The sequence below is a fragment of the Sorex araneus genome, chromosome 1 (assembly GCF_027595985.1).
Source record: "Sorex araneus isolate mSorAra2 chromosome 1, mSorAra2.pri, whole genome shotgun sequence".
NCBI classification, from domain to species: domain Eukaryota; kingdom Metazoa; phylum Chordata; class Mammalia; order Eulipotyphla; family Soricidae; genus Sorex; species Sorex araneus.
The window spans coordinates 385,191,287-385,211,616 of NC_073302.1; the positions used below are offsets into that span (position 1 = coordinate 385,191,287).

General features: G+C 37.6%; 1 protein-coding gene across 2 annotated transcripts in view; it reads right to left on the minus strand.

The window, feature by feature from the left end:
• The window catches only part of DYNC1I1 (dynein cytoplasmic 1 intermediate chain 1), a 395,478-nt gene that overhangs the window by 339,103 nt on the left and 36,045 nt on the right, over window positions 1–20,330 (minus strand). For both annotated transcript variants that reach the window (XM_055141002.1, XM_055140999.1), the window contains exons 2-4: window positions 17,707–17,823; window positions 5,943–6,057; window positions 3,262–3,352 (exon numbers count right to left, since the gene is read on the minus strand). In XM_055141002.1, coding sequence (XP_054996977.1) covers window positions 3,262–3,352; window positions 5,943–6,057; window positions 17,707–17,814 — 314 coding nt within the window. In that variant the 5' untranslated portion in view covers window positions 17,815–17,823. The remainder of the gene's footprint in view (window positions 1–3,261; window positions 3,353–5,942; window positions 6,058–17,706; window positions 17,824–20,330) is intronic.

Sequence of the window (20,330 nt, forward strand, 5' to 3'; positions counted from 1 at the left end):
TTGGTGACAGATATTCCTATACTAAATATCCTTAAACTTTAAAAATAATCCCAAATAATCACTGCATAGGTGCTCATAAGATTGTGTTGGATTCCAGCTACAGATAGATATTAATGGAGTTTTCATCTTTGTAAATAAGTAAAACTAATTTTAGGGTATTTTCTTAGTCAAATTTTAATTTTTTTTAACTTAGGAGTTATTCTTAGTTCATTATGATTAACTGAAAAATGTTTAACTGGTTTATTAGAACTAATCAAAAGAAAGATTAAAATACTATAAATATGAATTACAAGCAGAATCATTATTACAAAAGCAAAGGTTGCAAAATACTTTGCATTGCTTTAAGCTTAAAGATGTTTAAGTAATAAAAAATAGTCACAAGTGAAAGTTTTTTCCCCCTATTGTCACTGTCATCCCGTTGCTCATCGATTTGTTTGAGCGGGTACCAGTAACGTCTCTCATTGAGAGACTTATTGTTACTGTTTTTGGCATATCCAATATCCAATACGCATGGGTAGCTTGCCAGTCTCTGCCGCGCAGGCTCGATGCTCTCGGTAGCTTGCTGGGCTCTCCGAGAGGGGCGGAAGAATCGAACTGGAGTCGGCCTCGTGAAAGGCGAACGCCCTACCGCTGGGCTATTGCTCCATCACAGCTTCCCCCTATTACTTCTTTGAAATTTTACTGAATTTTCTCTTGAAGCCAATATAAATTTTTTTATTATATTTGATTTGTAAAAAAATCATTGTTAAAGCCTTTTCTGAATAATAGGATCTATTAAGTATGACATTTTGAAAATTAGCCACTCATAGGGATTTATAAGAAATGATTGCCTATTTAGTTCTCTAAGAAACTTTTGGGCTATATTTTGGCAGATCGATGACAGAATTTATTGCACCTCAAGTAGGATGAGTCCAGATTTTCTACCCAAATAGTCAAATTTATGACTATAATTATATTCTTAGGAATTACCAAGTTCTTTTTTTTCCCCATCTCATGTTTTATAAAGTGTTACAGTTAAAAGTAATTGTTTCCAAAGACTTTTTGGAACAAAAAAATATATTCTAAGTAGAATTTTGAAAACTAAAATAAGGGGCCAGAGAGATAGTACAGGGTAAAACACTTGCCTTGCACACTGCAGACCCAGGTTTGATCCCTAATACCCCTTTAATTTCAAATAAGGACAAAATTTACTAGTTTAACCCTCATAGTATTTTCAGCCTACTTAGTGCTCAGTTTTATTGAAAATCAGAATTTTCTCAATGACAATCTTCTATAATTTCTATAAACCTATATTTAGCAAGAGATTTACTCATTAACTTCTAGCTGTTTTTTCTTCCAGAACATAACTATAAGGAATCAAAGTTAAGAGGGAGTTTGTGGAGGCAGGGGATGGACAGCCCCTCTTCCAGAGAGATTTGTTAAGTTAAAAAACAAAAACACCAAGTATATGAAAATGAGGAAAAGGAAGAGTAATGTTCTCTGAGAAAGAAATGAAAGGTGGTGACCTCAGAAGAGTTATAATGTCACCTTGCCTTAAGATTTCAGCTCTCTCTAGAAAGTTTTCCAGAAGAGCTCAACTGTACAGTCAATCAGTAACAAAATTTAATGCTGCCTATGTCAGCTCCTTGAAGCTAAGCATCAGTCACATAGCAGCATCACTAGAAATACGTGGTTAAATTTACTGACTCTCTTTACTGATTGGTCAGTGGATCCTCTAAGGAGTGTAATCGCATTCCTTACACTGTAGAGCTCTTGTGCAAATGTTAAATTTTACAAAATTCTGTTATTATTACCTTTCTCCCCCTCAAAGACCTTGGGGGGTGTTCATAGTAAAAGACGTGAAGATGTGTCCTGCCCCAAAACCCAGAGGCAATTTGCTAAAATAAACCATCCTGGTGCACACAGAAACCTCTACTTCCATTTTCTCAAACTGAAAGCACTGTTTTTCAATTTGTAAAACATTGGTTTTAAGAGGCTCTCTCAAAATAAAATATTCAAGTCTGAAAGATGCCAACTGGCAGATATGGGTAAAATAATTCCAGTCCTATATATTGGTTTCAAAAAGCAAAACCTAAAGCTCAAGATAATATTAAACTATTCTCGTTTCCATAATTTTGATTACCTAAGTTATTCAGGAATATATAGAAACAATGTGCCTTCAGAAGATGATGCTTATGACAATGTATTAATTGAAAAAAGAGAAAAATACACAATGTTATACTTCTCAGTAACATATATGAGATAAGAAATGTACATGGGTAGATAAGTAAAATGCACACAGGTAGACAAAGCCAAAGGCTGATTTATTAGAATAAGAGTGCTATAAAAGTTGTTTTTTTGTTTAAACATTTGTCAAAAAAAGCCAGAGAGGTCATAATCTGGCCCATTCTTTAAACAAAATTACTAATACTTAACGCATAAGATATTATTACATAAACATGAATATTAAAGATGTGGGAAAACTATGTTCATATCCTCACAGGAGCGCAACCTTGGTTGTAAAGAGATCATATGTGTTTATGGCTAGTATGCTTGTCAATCAGCTGCCAAAAATCCCACTCAAACCTCTGACACCTTCAAGTCTGAATCCTCGTTGAGGCAGTTGGATTAAGAAAACCACCAAAAATATATACAAATTAATGAACTTTCTCTTTTCTCTCTTTAGTGATCAAATTAGGGATATTTATACCTGTTTTTAGAAGTTACATAATCTTAGATTATGTACCTTGTAATAAAACTTTGACAACTGACTCTGACCATATAATAATGATGATAATAACGAAACTATACAATTTAAATAAGCAAATAAAAATGCTTGTAAATTTTAAATTATTTTTATAACATCCCAATTTTATTTACAATATTTTCATAAAAACCCAAACCAAAACAGAATGAGAATTCATATATATATACATTTCATTTGTTTTTGGCTCTTCCCTGCTTTCTTTCAAGCTCCAGTCAATGAATCTGTTCTGTATTTGTTATACTACTCACAATATGCTCTATTAGCCCACTCAGAAAGGGTATTTATCATTTTTAGTATTCAAAAACACTGCTATGCCACTAAAAAGGACAATGCACCATAAATTAAAACATACAATGGCTGAGTGAATATACAGATGTGTACATTTCACAGTGCACATGGAGTTAAATGATTCCAAGTTTCTCTCTCTCTTTCTCTCTCTCCCTCTCTCTCTCTCTCTCTCTCTCTCTCTCTCTCATCAACATCCTACTGTGACTTTTATAAAGAGAAATTCTTACCTTGTTAATGGTCCTAGGTCGCCTGAGTCTTGGCTTCCAGCTTCACTGGGAGTGCTCACTGATTTCGAGGAGGGAGACATAGGGGTTGGGACTAAATAATGAAAATAACAGGTATCCCATGTTAAAAAATGCAGCGGCTGCACTGGGGAAGAGCAGTGTCAGACAAATCAAAACAAATGGGCCCAAATTAAATTGGTTGTATGGCCAGGAGAGATTGAGATGGGATAAAGAAAATAAAGAGGAAAGAAAAGGGGGGAAAATCAAGTGAATTTTTTCATATCTTAGAAATTAAAATTTGAAATGAAATCAGACAGAACTAACTTGAAGAGTCTATGGCCATGTCCACCTTAACAAAGTAAAATGGAGAATCACAATTCTCAGTTCAAGTCAAATATCTCTAGGTAACTCCAATTCTCCACTTTATTTTGTTAGTACAGATGTGACCTATTAAAAATAAAACGAGTGTCTATAAAACTTTAAAAGATTATGAAAAATAATTCTGAATAACTTTAAATGGTCAAAGAGAGTCAGAAAGTGTGTTCAATGACTGATATTTTGGTGGGAAATCTATAATCTGTGTAACATAACTTGCATTTTCTCTGAGAGGCTAAGTGACAGATAGAAAAAGGCTACATGTTAAACCTGGTAATTTAAAAATCTCTTTGGAAACAAAGAAAATGCCAGGCTGCTTTATTTTTACATTTAATTAATAGTTTCGTCCCTTTGTACTATTTACTATGCTTGGGATTTGTTTTTCTCTGCTTCCAGCAGCTCTAAGAGATGCTTTCTGGGCACAGAAGTAGACTGCCATTCTGAAGGCAGGAGAAACCAGTTCAAAGACTGAGGTCAGTGCAAGCTGAAAATCTGGGAGCAAGGATTAAAATAGCAAGAATTTTAAAAGGAAAGGGGAAATACAATTTCCCCCTTCTATCTTACAGATATAAGCCAAATGTCCTTTAGATAGAAACTGTACCAAGTAGCTAAGATGGCTCCAGGCCAGACAAATTCAGCAGGTTCTTAATATCACACATGCCAAAGAAACCATATGGGCCGAAAGAAATTTTAACACATAAGTGCAGATTCCCATTTGGTTTCAATTATGTGCAATTTCCTTTTATTTATTTAAAAGGGTAACGGGTTTAACTATTTTGCCCAAATTATATAAAACAATGGCATATCTGTCGAGAAACTAAGACTTTTCATGATCCCACAATTCACTCACTGATTACCCTCTACAAAAAGTCAGAGGGTAAGCCAGAGAGAAGGATGGTAATGAAAATGGGGTCCACTCTTGTCAGGGTCCTTTAGCAGGGACTCAGGGACAGTTAAAAGTTTGGATTAGAGATATTTACATTTTTTCTTAAAGTTTAATTAGTGGCTTAAGGTAGAATAGGAACAACAGCAGAGTTTACCATTTAAATTAACCAATAAAGTTCACATTGCAACAGAATTTCAAAGGCTTCTGTGACCAAAACTATTATGGACTGTAAAATATCTAATTTATAAAACAAGTCAACTATGTACAAAAAGTCTTATCAACCTCTTAAAGGTCTGTCAGGTAAATATTCAGTAGTTACATCCTCCATATTGAAATATATTATTTTATTGTTATAGATAGAACTTTACCTACTATAAGATTAATTATAATTTTTTCATAATCATTTAAGTTTGTGAATAAGGATTAAATTATACCCAATTATAACTTATAGGCTAATTATATACTGATTTTGTACTTATTTATATTATTGAAGACATCATTTTGTTATATATAGGAAAAATTTTATCCTCAGTGTATATAATCATAAAAAGGTTTTGTATTGTTATATTTAAAAGTAGCTATTTGAATTTAAGAAACAAATTATTTTTTTTCAAAAGGATTATTATATTTATTTATATGCTATTCTGAAAAGTCTTTATTTTTCATTATATTGGATATCATGTAGTTTTATAGACACCCTAAGATTACTACTATGTGTATAGAAAGCAAACAAAAAAAAGGTAACATCACATGAGAGAAATCCAGGTAAGTGGCAAAAAAAATTATGTAAAAGTTACTTGTAATACAAATAAAACAAATAGTTTGACATTCAAATACTAATGATAAAATGAGATCACAGATAGTTAACTAGGAATGAATGAGTTGGAGCAGGGGGTGTTGCGATGAAAATGCTAACTAGCCAATATAACCATGATATAAAGTTAAATACACTTTAACTTGTCAATTACCTGCTTATCACCATTTTAAATTTTCCTTCAAACTTCCAAGTATTCCACTTTCCTTATGGAATCGCTTTCTGCCTGTTGTGGTTATGAAATTCATTACCAGTCTTTATGCTTTTATGCTGGCAAGGAGACTGATTTTCAGAAACAGAAATAAGGAATAACTTTAAAAAGCTCATGCTTTCTTGCATGTAGCATGTGGCCAGTTATTTGGCAAGTATAAAATTCCCTAACAGTAACAAGTGGAAAAGATTCACCATATAATCGGTCAATAACCAGCAAATTGTTAACAATTCTACAATCTATCCTTCCATCTCCTTTCATCCCCTTCATTTCCAAAAATAAATAATTTCAACCAAATGTCACAGAACTTCTTAAAAAATATATAAACAAAGATTGAAAAGAACAGTAAATGCTGGACATGGTAAATTTAAATAGTAATGTGAAACATTTTTAAGTACCTAGAGGTGGCTCAGGTGATATACCAATACTTTGAAGCAGGGCTTCTGTCTCTCGACGTTTGCGATCCAGATCAGAATCATCCTGAACAGGTTCTTTTTTCTGCTGCATATCAGCCTAAAACACATAGAACACAGTAAAGAAAGTTAAAAATAGGCATAAGTATATGCTCTTCCTAGCTGAAACAAAGTGGTAAGTACATGGCAGCAAAGACCATGCAAATGCCCAACAGAGATAGTTTTATGTAAAGGATGAAAAAAAATCTCAAACTATCCTATTTAATAATTACAACATAAGAAAGTCCCAAAGATTCTAGTAAATATTTTTAGAAATAAAAACCAAGCATAAGAAAATAACAGGGTACAAAGTTAATATACAAAAATATATTAAGCTCCTATAGGCAAATAAAGATGTAGCAGAAAGACGGAAATTAGGAAATACACATTATTTATAGCTGCATCAAAATAATTAAATATAACCAAAAATAAGTAAGACCTGTAAATGAAAAGTAGAATGACTAAAAGAATTACAAAATATGGATTAAGAGAATTACAACAATTTAAATGATTATGTTACCTCAGGCAATACACAGATTTAACATAATCCCTATCAAAGTCCCAGCAGGACTTTTCATAGAAATAGAATACCCCCAACAACAAAAACAAAAAAACACTAAAATTCAAATATCCCTGAAACTGTAAAGATCCCAAACAGAAAAAATCCTCATGAAGAAAAGAGACCAAAATGCAAGTAGCACATTCAACTTCAAACTATCCTACAAAGTAGTATTAATGAAAACAGTATGGTAATAAAACAAAAACAGACACATAGAGATTGATAGAACTGAAAAGTCCAGAAATGGAGAGCCCACATATATGGACAAATATATATATGGACATATATACTTTTTAGCAAAGGAGCAAAGAGCTTATAATAGAGTAAGGGAAGCTTCATCAGTAAATGCTGTTGGGGTAACCGAACAGATACCAGAGTAATAATACTAAATTCCTAGAAGGATTAAAGAATCAGATATAACCTTTCTTAAAAAAAAATATGATGCCCCGGAGCCTTGCCAAGAGTTATCCATGAGCACAAAGCCTAGAGTATTTCTAGAACTCTGCTGAATGCTATCCCAAAACAAAATAACTGGATGTAAACTCTGAAATCTTAAAATACTTAGAAGAAAGCACAGGCTATATAAAATTTGACATAGGTCTTAGAAATGTCTTTGAGGATTCAAAACCAATGGCAAAGGAAACAAAACTAAAACTGAACAAATGAGACTACATCAAACTAAGTGGCATATGTAGAGTGAAAGAAAATTTCATCAAAAGGTTAACACATCCTACTCAACAGGAGATGTTTGTGTATCACACAGCTAAAAAGGGGTCAATACCCCAAATATATAATTAAATCCAAAATTCAACCAAAAGCATGCATGTTTATTAAAAAGTACACAGAGAATCTGAATAAACATTATTCAAAGAAGACATACAAATGGCAAAATAGAGTAATGAAAAGAGAATGTTTACCATATCCTCATAAGAAATGCAAATCAAAATCAGAAGATGTGATTTCACACCTGTGAGAATGTCTCTTCTTTAAAAGACAGGAAATAACAAAAATTGGAAAAGATGTGGAGAAAGGAAGACCTTACATATTCTTTCAAGGGAATGTGCTCTGGTGTAGCTATTACATGCTATAATCAATATGAAAATACCTTTAAAAATTCCTTTAAAAATCAATACGGAGATTCCTTAAAAAATTAAAAATAGAAACTTTATATGACCCAGTAATCCTATTTATGGATATAAAATACAAAAACAAGTTTTCAAAGAGACACATGCACTCTCTTGTTATTGCAGCATGATGAAGTACAAACAACCTATGTGTCCATCAGTTGATGAATGCTAATAAGTTCTTCTCCCCCAAAAAGGAAGAAATCTTTTTGCAACACCATGGAGGGGATTAGATGGCATCAAGATTAAATAAATAAGCCAGAAGGAGAAAGACAAACATTATGATTGCACTATTACATAGCATATTATAGAAAACAACAGATGAACTAGTAAGCAAAAATAATCTCTATGCTAAGATTTCTCAGGGACTACCCCAAAGGAAAGAAAGGGGAGTGGATAAATGAAAATAAAAGGGAAAAATACAGAATGAAGGACAAAATGAGACTATCAGACTTGAACTTAATGTACAATATATTCCTGTTGACTTTCAGTGTATATCTAAAACTTATATAATGTAATAATAATGCAATCTTACTATAATATAAAATTAGCACTGTAGCATTGTCATCTTATTGGTCATAGATTTGCTCTAGCGGGCTCCAGTAACAACTCCATTGTGAGACTTGTTGTAACTGTTCTGGCATATCAAATACGCTACGGGTAGCTTGCCAGGCTCTTTATACGGGCAGGATACTCTCGGTAGCTTGCCAGGCTCTCGAGAGGGACTGAGGAATCCAACCTGGGCCAGCCGCATGTAAGGTAAACACACAACCTGCTGTACTATTGCTGCAGTCCATAGTAAAAAATTAAAAAGAAAAAATAATTCAGTGACTTTTCTTTGGGTTCGTCCTAAACTTTGCCATATTGTATGACAGTTTCTCTTATTAGGCTTATTTCTTTTTTTTTAAATTTATTTTATTGAATCACCAAGTGGAAAGTTACAAAGTTCTCAGGCTTATATCTCAGTTATACAATGCTCAAACACCCATCCCTTTACCAGTGCCCATATTCCACCACCAATAAAAACAAAAACAAACAAAAACAAAAACAAACAAACAAAAAACAGTATACATCCCACCCCTCATCCCCCAAACCCCCCCTCCCCCGTGCGTGACTGATAATTTCACTTCCTTTTCTCTTTACCTTGATTACATTTCAGATTTCAACACACAACTCACTATTGTTGCTGGAGTTTCAAAACAGACTCACTATTTTTGTTGGAATTTATCCCCCAAGAATACAGCTCTATTAACAAGGAAATATTTGATAATAAGTTTTCCACTGATGATAATGAAGAGATAAAATGTTGCGCAGCCGCAGTAGCTGCCTCGCGGTTTACAATTTCTGTATTATAGTAATTAAGTCCACGGAGATTTAAGTTGGAAAATGAATCATTTCCCGTCCTGGAACAGCATGTAGCAAAAGCTTAGTTCAGTCTCCATACATGGTTGCAAACACTTGCTGGAACCCCAAATCCTAAATCTGTCTCTGGTTCCTGCTCGTTCCACATCCAACAGCTGTGCAGAGGCATGGGCACCCGGGTCGAAACTCGGCCAGAGCTTATTTCTTACTGGGAGAAAATTTTGTTCAATTCTCTCTCCCCTTTATTGACCTCCTTATCTCATCTGAAAAAAAGCATCCTAGGGCAGGAGCAATAGTACAGCAGGTAGCGCATTTGCCTTGCCACAGTCAACCCAGGTTCAATCCCCGGCATCCCATATGGTTCCCTGAGCACAGCCAGGAGTATGTCCTGAGTGCAGCGCCAGGAGTAACCCCTGAGCATCGCTGGGTGTGACTCAAAAAGGGAAAAAGAAAAGGAAAAACATCCTATTTCTTGAGGCATTTACATGTATTAGAATCAGGATATCAGCATACATGACATAAGTTGCCCCATGATAATTACTTCTAAATTTACAGAAGTGAAGATGTTTTTAAATTTGTCCAAACCAATTATCCTCTCAAGAGGCAAATTGAGCAACCCTAAATTGAGCATCACTACCTTCTTTAGAACTGTAGAGTACATGCAAAGCAGTATGCACAATTTATATCACACCACCCAAAGCAGAAAGAGTTGACACAACTTTTGAGTTTTTCCCAGATGACCTATATGCTAAAAGGTAAATATGAATGTAATACTAAATATCAGTGAAGAGACATAAAATAGCACAGGATTTAAGATGGATGCATGCGTTGCATGCCAGGAGGTCTGGATTGATCTCTGGCAACACATGGTTCCTCAAGCAGCTCTGGGCAAAGCCACGTAGGCCCCAAGCATGGCTATGTTTGTCAGATAATCCCCAGCATCACAGGGTCTGAGTAGTAGCACACTCTTGGGCCCTTCTATTGAACCACTTACTCGGTCAGCAGTAGCCCTGTACTTTCTTAGCGCTACTTGGGAGGCTCCTCCCCCAAACTGAAATAATAAAAATAATAAACTAAGTGTTTTGTGTTTATATAAATCTAAGCTATACAAATATAAGACTAAATGAATCTATGTTCATATAACTGTACTCAACATTTCTGCATTATTCATCTTGGACTTAAAACACACTCACAGTTTCAAACTCTATGTCATTAGAGAGAAAAATGTTATTTAGGGATTGAATAACATTTCCTGAGAATACTGAAGCATTTAAGAAACTCACATAATCTAATATTTTAAAATGACAAATCACTCTCTACCTAAAATAGAGAAATTCAGGCTGTCACTGTGAGAAGTGAAATAATTAGACTGCCAGGTTTACTGACAGCAGATAGATTACCATTTTGCTTACCACTATAAGATCATATCACATCTTGATTGGGACTTGATACACAGTAGATGATTAATAAAATATGTGTTGAATTAATAAATTAATATGTATTTTGGAGGGCTGAAGTAATAGCACAACGTGTAGGGCATTTGCCTTGCATGCTGTCAACCGGGGTTCGATTCCTCCATCCCTCTCGGAGAGCCTGGCAAGCTACCAGTGGCGTATTCAATATGCCAAAAACAGTTACAACAAGTCTCACAATGGAGATGTTACTAGTGCCCGCAAGAGCAAATCGATGCGCAATGCGATGACAGTGACAGTGATACAGTGATACAGTATTTTTGGAAAATGTTAATCTATAGCCACAAACTCTTAGAATGCACATCATTTATGCTGATTTTCACCTTATCTGCTGAAGAAGCCCCTTTACAACAGCACTGTAAAAAGGAATCATCTAGCTTCTAGCAAGCCAGTGTTCACAAAACCATTTCTACATTCTAGCAACAACAAAAAAAAATCTTTTTTTTTTTTTTTTGCTTTTTGGGTCACACCCGGCGATGCACAGGGGTTACTCCTGGCTTTACACTCAGGAATTACTCCCGGCGGTGCTCAGGGGACCATATGGGATGCTGGGAATCGAACCCGGGTCGGCCGCGTGCAAGGCAAACGCCCTACCCGCTGTGCTATTGCTCCAGCCACCCCCCCCCAAAAAAAATCTTTTACCTAACCTCATTCTTTCAACAAAAAGTTACTGAAGGACATCAGCATACAGTCACAATGAGACTGAGACATTCCAAACTCCACTAGGACATCTTATGTTGCTTGAACAGGAAAAGATCTGACTGATGTTTTCTTTTAAATAAACTTAGGGTGTGTCTCTTTTTTTCAATGTATGTCCCGAATATGGTCATATTTTGTTTTAAGCCTTAGATAACTTTAATTATTTTGCAGCAAGGAATATACTAAAAAGTGAATCACATGTTAATGTGCATAATCATTTGTTGTGTAAATATGGTACACTTGACCTCCACTCCCACAATTAAAATGCTTCAATAACTCACTGTACACCTTCAAATATTCTTAATTTTTATGGAAAATATCTATGTACATTAATAAATGCCCATCTAGATGTAAGAGAAGCTAGGGAAAGCTATCAAAAACTCAGAGTTGTTCATGAAAATGTAAAAATTAAGTAACTGGAGCTTACTGGGAATAAAGTTAGTTTCTATTTGTTATAATTAGCACACAAACTAAATTTACTCCAGATAGTTACCCTAAGTACCATATTCATTAAGTTTTAACTTTCCCATATAAATACTACAGTCTCTTACTCTTTTATTTTCAATGATTCAGTAAAGAGTAATTTAATTGTATAATGATTTAAAAGGTGCTAGGTGTCTTTCCCAGAAAGTAATATTTCTGGGAGCTGGGGAAATAGTGCAGTGTGGGTAGAGCATTAACCATGCACACTGCAGACCTGGGTTTGATTCTTGGTACCCCACATTGTCCCCAGAGACATGCCAGGGGTCATCCCTTAGCACAAAGTCAGGAGTATGCCCTAAAGTCTGCCTGATGTGGCTTCAAAGTTTTTCTATAAAGTCATATTTCAGCTTGCAAAAAGTAATCACAGCTGAGGTCCAGAGAATATAATTGGAGGAATAAAATTTGTCAGTTGAGAACTACCAGTCACTCTTTCATAGACAGTTTTATGGTTACTAGACAAGTGAGGACAGGCCAAGAAACCACTGTCCATCCCACCTCACAGCAATTCAGCAGAAGGTCAGGGACAGGGCAAACCTTTAGGGTGGCCCCATTAAGCACAACTAACTGCACTAAAACAAATTTTTCATGAAAACGGGTCTGTGTCTTAAATGGTGGCCACTATATTTATTTTAAACATCAGGTTTCACCCATAATACCACAACCCAAAAAGCAGCTGACATCCAAAGGAGTGGAGAGTGGTAATATTATTCATATACACAGTGTTCTGGATTTTGTGGATACAGTCATCCTGGGTGGTCCTAATTCACACTAGGTTTCAATCACAGCAAAAATATCCACTCAAATTAGCACTGAAAGCATTTCTTGTATCTTTATTTTAAATTCATTTCTTATATTTAAAATAAAAGGCTGTTTTATAAAATTTAAACCATTAGATTTAAATTATTTCTCTCTACAACACAACACACACACACAGAGTTTTAAACTAAGGAGGTGCCAGTGGCCAGCTGACTGGCATGTTTCACAGGCTCAAAATCCGGAATTCCCAAACAACTTTCAGCCAGGAATCCCAGGTGTGTGAACAGGATGTCTTTGCTTTGTACCTCACAGCTGTCTAACTGGTTTATGTGTTCACTCACCCACTCATTCAATCTCTAATCCTTTATTGAAAACTTATTATGCTAGGATCTGTGCCAGATATTTACTCCGTGGAAGAAAAAAATCATATGGCCCTATCCTCAAAAGCTAGCATCTTATTAGGAAAGAAAGATGAGGGACTCTGTGCCAAGTCATTTGATAAGGTGTCTAAAAGAGACATGAACTTGATAGCCAGTGACAGACAACAGAAAGAAGAGAATAGAGAAGATGGAAGAGAATATTTAGAAATATTCTCCCTATCAAGAGAGTGTGTGAGCAATAGCCAAAATCTGGAAACAACTCAAGTGTCCTAGAACAGATGACTGGTTAAAGAAACTTTGGTACATCTACACAATGGAACACTATGCAGGAGAGATGAAGCCATGAAATTTGCTTATAAATGGGTAGACATGGAGAGTATCACGCTAAGTGAAATGAGTCAGAGAGGGGCAGACACAGAAGGACTGCACTCATTTGTGGAGTATAGAATAACATCACATGAGGCTGACACCCAAGAACAGTAGGTACAAGGACCAGGAGGATTGCCCCATAGCTGGAAGCCTGCTTCATGAGCGGAGGGGAGAAGGCAGATGGAATAGAAAAGGGATCACTAAGAAAATGATGGCTGGAGTTATCAGAATCAGTCGGGATGGGAGATGCATGCCGAAAATACATAATGGACCAAACATGATGAACTCTCAGTGTCTGTGTTGCGAGCCATAATGTCCAAAAGTAGAGAGAGAGTATGGGGAATACTGTATGCCACGGAGGCAGGGGGAGAGTGGGAAAGGGGGGTATACCAGGAATACTAATGGTGGGGAATGTGCACTGGTGGAGGGATGGGTGTTTGATCATTGTGTGACTAACCCAAACATGAAAGCCTGTAGCTATCTCATGGTGATTCGATAAAATTAAAGAGAGAGAGAGAGAGAGAGACTGTGTGAGGTCCAAATGGCAAGAGTTGATTTGGGGGGTCAAAAGGAAATGGGGAGAACACCATTTTGCCTGTCCATTACCTAAAGATGATTTTAAATTGAATAAGATTGGAGAAAGGATGGCCTCAGATTTTAACTTGGACGACTATATGGGAAAGGGGTTTCTCTTTATCCATTTTGAGACGAAATAAAGGGAGCCATCTCAAAAACTTTTATTACAGAGCAATTCCCTCATTTGAAAAAGAGCAATAACAAGGGATTAATTCCAGTTTTGTCTGAATTTTTCAGTAACAAAATGCTACATTAGGAATCTAAGACCCTTCCAGTATTGAGAGGAATTTTTGAAAACTGCCTTCACCAGAAGACGTGTGCAGTCTGCAGAGCCCCCTTCTCCTGATCTTCTCTTTCAGCTGGTCCCGAAAGCAAGAGTAACAGTGCTCCTGGCCAAACAGTTCCATCTGGCCCTTTCAGCGCTTTGCAGTATCTCCTGCAGATCTCACAAACTTCTCTGAGGAGGGCACCACTTTTTTCTTTTTGGGTCACACCCGGCGATGCAAAGGGGTTACTCCTGGCTTGCGCACTCAGGAATCACTTCTGTCGGTGCTCAGGGGACCATACTGGATGCTGGAAATTGAAGCCCGGTTGGTGCAAGACAAACGCCCTACCCACTCGTGCTATTGCTCCAGCTCCTCTTTCTCTATGTTACAGGTGCAGATTCATGATGCCTGATATTCAAAACTATTCTGGGGAGAGCAGAAGCAAGATTCCCTGTCACATTCCTCATAAGAGACTGTGCATAGCCAGAGCTTTTACAACCTTCTGTTATAACAGTACTGGATGCTCAGTACCAACCAAATCATCACAGTCTACAAACAGTATGGACACCAAACCAAGAAGTTCTATTTCCTGGAAAAGAAGAGTTACAGAGGCACAAGACAGGAAGTCAGCATAGACCTCAAAGATGAGTTCACCTGGTCTGTTCTGATCTTTCAAAACAGAAGCTTTGTGATGGAGATTAGGAATCTGTATTGCCATAGAAGGCAGGTCAGGTTACCACAGACTTAACTATCTCTGTCAATTTAGAAAGGAGGAAGTGAAGATTAACAGACTTTAATTGTGGAACTAGCAAGAGGCGTGGTGGGTTCCTTAACATACTTTTATCTGCCTCTGTCTGCAATGCCCCATCTCTGAGGGTGTTATCAGCTGTGTGACAAGCCAAATCCCCTCTCGCACGGGGTAGAAACAAAAAGGAGGACTATTTTAATCAGTCTTTTTTGCCTATGATTTCTGTCCAAATAAATGTATAAAATGACAAAGACAAAGCAGCTGACAGCATAATTTGGAGCCAGATTTCCTCTATCATATAACATTTGGTGGGGGGGGGGTAATTCTGAGATATTCAAGTTGGCTATTAGAATGTCAGTTTATCAGGAAATTGGTTATTAGTCAAGGATAACAGGTGCTTTCAAACTACAGTAAGTGTTGACATTTGAAGGAAAGAAAGCATAATAACTTAATGCTTTTATTGGCTTTGTAGGGAAATGAATAGCCAATCCTTGTCAGTCCTCAGCTCTACTTTACTTGGTGATTACATACATAACAGCAAAGATCTCCAAGGGTAAACATTATGTGCACTGTCAAGGACAAATAAACGATGGTATCACTCAAAGGGTAATGATACAAAGTGAGATGCCAGAAAGGTAAAATGCGACTGCAATTACATCATACTTTGCTAAAAAATAATTGTTATACTTCTATTAGTATAAAGCTCTCTGAGCTTTAGACAATGAAAAAACACATATTTCATTTGTAAGGTATCAAAACTATATTTTGAAATACAGTTTCTTTCTCCTTGAAGAAAAATTGTGTGGAGAGGAGCAGCTCCTGTCTCTATATACAGTATCATGATATATAGAGTTTCTTTCTTAAAAAGATTAAAAAATGTCTTGATTCAGGCTTTTCCATAAGAAATGGACTATTTCTGGGGGCTGGAGCGATAGCACAGCGGGTAGGGCGTTTGCCTTGCACGCGGCCGACCCGGGTTCGAATCCCAGCATCCCATATGGTCCCCTGAGCGCCACCAGGGGTGATTCCTGAGTGCATGAGCCAGGAGTGACCCCTGTGCATCGCCAGGTGTGACCCAAAAAGCAAAAAAAAAAAAAAAAAAGAGAGAGAGAACTATTTCTACCCTTCCCCGAACAATTAAAGAATTCAAAATTACTCCTATGTTGGTTTTAGGAAGACAAACATGGTTCGTTGGCAGGGAATTAGGAATAGAGTCTTTAAGGAAGAAAAGTTACATTTTCTTTCTTTCTTTTTTTTTTTTTTTTTTTTGCTTTTTAGGGTCACACCCAGCTATGCTCAGGAGTTACTCCTGGCTCTGCACTTATGGTTGGGGACCATATGTATGGGACACCAGGGATCTAACCCAGGTTGGCCGTGTGCAAGGCAAACACCGTACTCACTATACTATTGCTCTGGCCCAAAAAAGTTACATTTTCATCTCTGAGTTTTGACTGCTTTGTTGGTATCAAGAAGTTTCAAATAAAGGCCTATAAAATATCTTCTAGTTTTAACATATATCATAATTGAGTATATTGAGTAGGCTCATTTTAATTTTCTTTCTTTTTGTTCTCTTTAATTTTTTTATATTGAATCTCCAGGAGATACATAGTTACAAAGCTATTCATGACTTAGTTTCAGTCATACAATGTTCATTTCCCACCACCAATGTCCCCACCTTCCCTCCCAATACCACCCCCAACCCCCAAGCAGCCTGCCTCTATGGCAGGCACTTTTCTTCTCTCTCCTTCTCTCTCTCCTTTTGCATTATGGTTTGCAATAAAAGCCCTGAGAGGCTATCAGGTTTGTTACTTTACCTACTTTCAGCATGCAGTTCTTATCAAAAGAGATCGTTTCCAACTATCATTGTCGTAGGGCCCCTATTCTCTCTCAACTGCCCTCTCCACAGCACCTGAGGCAGGCTTCCAACCATGAACCAATCCTCCTGGCCCTTGTTTATACTGTCATTGTAATAATTAGTCTCCTGCTTATTTGTTTATATCCAACAAATGAGATTCTTATTTTTACTGTTGTTCTTGTTGTTGTTGTTGTTGTGTAGCAACTGGCAGTGCTCAAGGATCACTTGTGGTGAGCCTTGGGGATAATATGGGGTGCCAGGGATTGAATCCAGGTTAGCTAGGTGCCAAGCAGGTGCTCTACCCACTGCATCACTCTATCCCTCAAGTACACTCTCCTACACTCTCCAACTTCTTGGCAACCATGGGAGGAAGGTGCAGCTTTTCCTTTACTAGACCCACAAATCTTATTTGTCCTAAAATATATACTATGGAGAAAACCATGGAAATATCTGGAAATTTCTTTCTATTTTCAAAAATGTTCTTAAGGTACTACTAAGTGCTTTAAAACATTAATCCTTTTTAATTTTACTTAATAAAACTTTTGTTTGCTTTTGGGCCACACTGCCAATGCTAAGGGGTTACTCCTGGCTCTGCACTCAGGAACTATTCCTGGCGGTGCTCGGGGAACAATATGGGATGGCGGAAATTCAACCTAGGTCTGTTGCATTCAAAACACTGTAATATTACTCTGGTTCCAAGTAATCCCCACAATCCCACATCAACTATGTTGCTTTTTACTACAATAAAGATAGGGAACTGAACACAGAAAGGTTAAGGAATTTCTAATAACTAATATGTTGCAAACACTTCATGATACTATACTAGTCACATCTGGGTTGAAGCCAGGGTTTGGGATCTCTGGACCAAATGCTATTTACCATTTGGTTTCTATGTCCAGCTCATACAATGTGCAATGACTGCATGACTCTGAGTATGTAGGCACTCGCTCACGATTCATAATAGGATCCTTTCACAGAGTCTTGTTTATGGATTGGCTAGTCCCTCTAAATCAAGCGATTTTCCTTTTTGCCTCACGACACCCACAAGACCATGTATTTACCTCTTTCTTTTTCCTCTCTTCTTCCTTTCTTTTCTTCTCTTCTCTTATCTGGGCTAAGCGCTGTTTTTTGCGCTCTAGTTCAGCTTTTAAGTCACTTTTGTCAGACATTTTGGTTTCCTAGGAAGAAAAGAAAAAAAGTTAACATATAAAAATAACTTTATTAAAATAAAAAATTATTCAGAAGAAAATCTGGTTTAAAGTATGATTGAGGGATGGTCAATGAAATGTGCTACATAGCTTATGTGGAAGAATCTAAGAACAAATGAGTTCTATTTGCCTTGTTTTATATAAAATATTCTCCTTTCATATTCAGCAAAAAAGATTTAAGAAATTCAATGTTATAGTCATTCTGGCCTTCAGGATAATAATTTACCCCAGAATAAGCAAACTTTTCCATACAAGTGTCTGAACAAATAACAGAAAATAAGAGAATCAAAAGAGAACCATCACCATTACTTCCAATCTAAATGATAATGGACCAATTCATCTCAATACTGAGAAAAGAAAACTGGCTGTCATAAACCTTTAGAGATGTGCCCTGATCTAAGGACTTAATAAACGTTCCTTCCCTGAGCTTGGGAACAGGGAGATTTCATTGTGCCCAGTATTATATTCATTGGAGAAGACAGCCACTGAAGACCTAACATGTTAATCTTCCTCTCACTCTTTAAAACTCTTACTGAACTGTCATAATTAATTTCACCTCCAGCACAACCCTGTTTCTATAAAACTTAAATTTGCATACTGAATGCAATAATGCTTATCCTGGCACTTTTTCTTTCTAAGCAAAAGACGCTTGTAAACACATTAAACGGGAGTTAATAGCATGGTAAATTCTTCGGGAAATTTATCTGAGTGTTATTTAGTTTAATGGTTATGGTGATGCTGGTGGCAACGCTGCCAGAAATATTTTCAAATAAAATGAGTCTGAAGAAGACTTTCACCAATTACTAGTGATTATGTCTCTTTTGTACTTCCTACCAAACATGAACAAGATGGAAGCACTGGGAAATGAAGACCCTCCTTCTGACCCAAATTCCTCAAATAAAGAGAGATTTTTTAAAACATAAACTATCACTTATCTTATGAGTATTCATTTGCTTATTACTAACATGGAACTATGAAGTATGTTAAGGTATCCCTAAATAGATGACAGTAATCACTGTGTCACTGTCATCCCATTGTTCATTGATTTACTCGAGTGGGCACCAGTAACGTCTCCATTAGTCCCAACCCTGAGATTTTAGCAGCCTCTCCTTACTCATCTTTCCCAATGATTGGAGGCTCCTTCAGAGTCAGGGGAATAAGACCTGCTATTGTTACTGTTTTGGGCCTACTGAATACACCATGGGGAGCTTGCCATATATATCGTGAATATATATACATAAATATATATTTATATATACATATATTTTTTTTAATTGAAGGGGCCAGGGAGATAGCCCCAAGGGCTGACGAGAGCCTATGCTTTGCAAGTGGAGATCCTGAGTTCCATCCCGGGCACTGCCTAGTCCCCTGAAAGAGGCTCCCGCAGCACTGCTGGGCCTGGGAAGTACAACAGTGATGAGTGGTAACGCCCCCCAGCCCCAAATGATTTACTCAGAGGATGAAATTGGGTCTCTGCCGGGATATCGCTTCTCCTGCCTCCCTTCCCCATGTCCAGGCATCCCACTCTTCGCCATGCAAGGAAACCTGACATGTCACCACCAACACCCTCGGGTCTAGCCTCAGTTGTTTTTTTTTTCGTTTGTTTGGGGACCCTAAGCAGTGGTGCTGGCAGACCCTCTGGTCCAGGGACAGAACCCAGTCCCCCTGCCCGCCAACCATGTGCTCGGCCCACGGAGCTATTGCTCTGAATCTGCTCTTTTATCCTTTTAAAAATAGCTTTCTTGGGGCTGGAGAGATAGCACAGCGGGTAGGGCGTTTGCCTTGCACGCGGCCGACCCGGGTTCAAATCCCAGCATCCCATATGGTCCCCTGAGCACGGCCAGGGGTAATTCCTGAGTGCAGAGCCAGGAGTAACCCCTGTGCATCGACAGGTGTGACCCAAAAAGCCAAAAAAAAATAGCTTTCTGGGGGATGTCAGAACAATAGTCCAGTGGGGAGGACATTTGCCTTGCACATGGTCGACTTGGGTTTGATCCCCGGGACCCCATATGGTTCCTGAGCACCGCCAGGAGTAACTCCTAAGTATTGCCAGGTGTGACCCCCTCAAAAATAAAACAAAATTAAAGTAAAAGTAGTACTTTGGGGGGGGCAGAGCTATAGTATAGTACAGCTAGTAGGGTGCTTGCCTTGCACACGATTGGTCCTGGGTCGATCCCCCAGCATCCTATAGGGTCCCCTGTGCACCACCAGGAGTAATTCCTGAGTGCAGAGCCAGGAGTACCTCCTGAGCATAGCTGGGTGTGACCCAAAACTCCACCCCTCGGGCCTCCCCAAAACATTTCCTGAGTCAGAGTGACAGAGTAGAGCAGGTAAGGCACCTGCCTTGCTTGTAGCTGACCTGGACTGGATCCCTGGCAACACACAGGATGCCCTGGGCCAGGCCTACACCAGGGATGCTGCTTCCTTCTGTAACAGATCCCAAGCACTGCCAGAGACCATTCTAGGCTGGGGGGAGG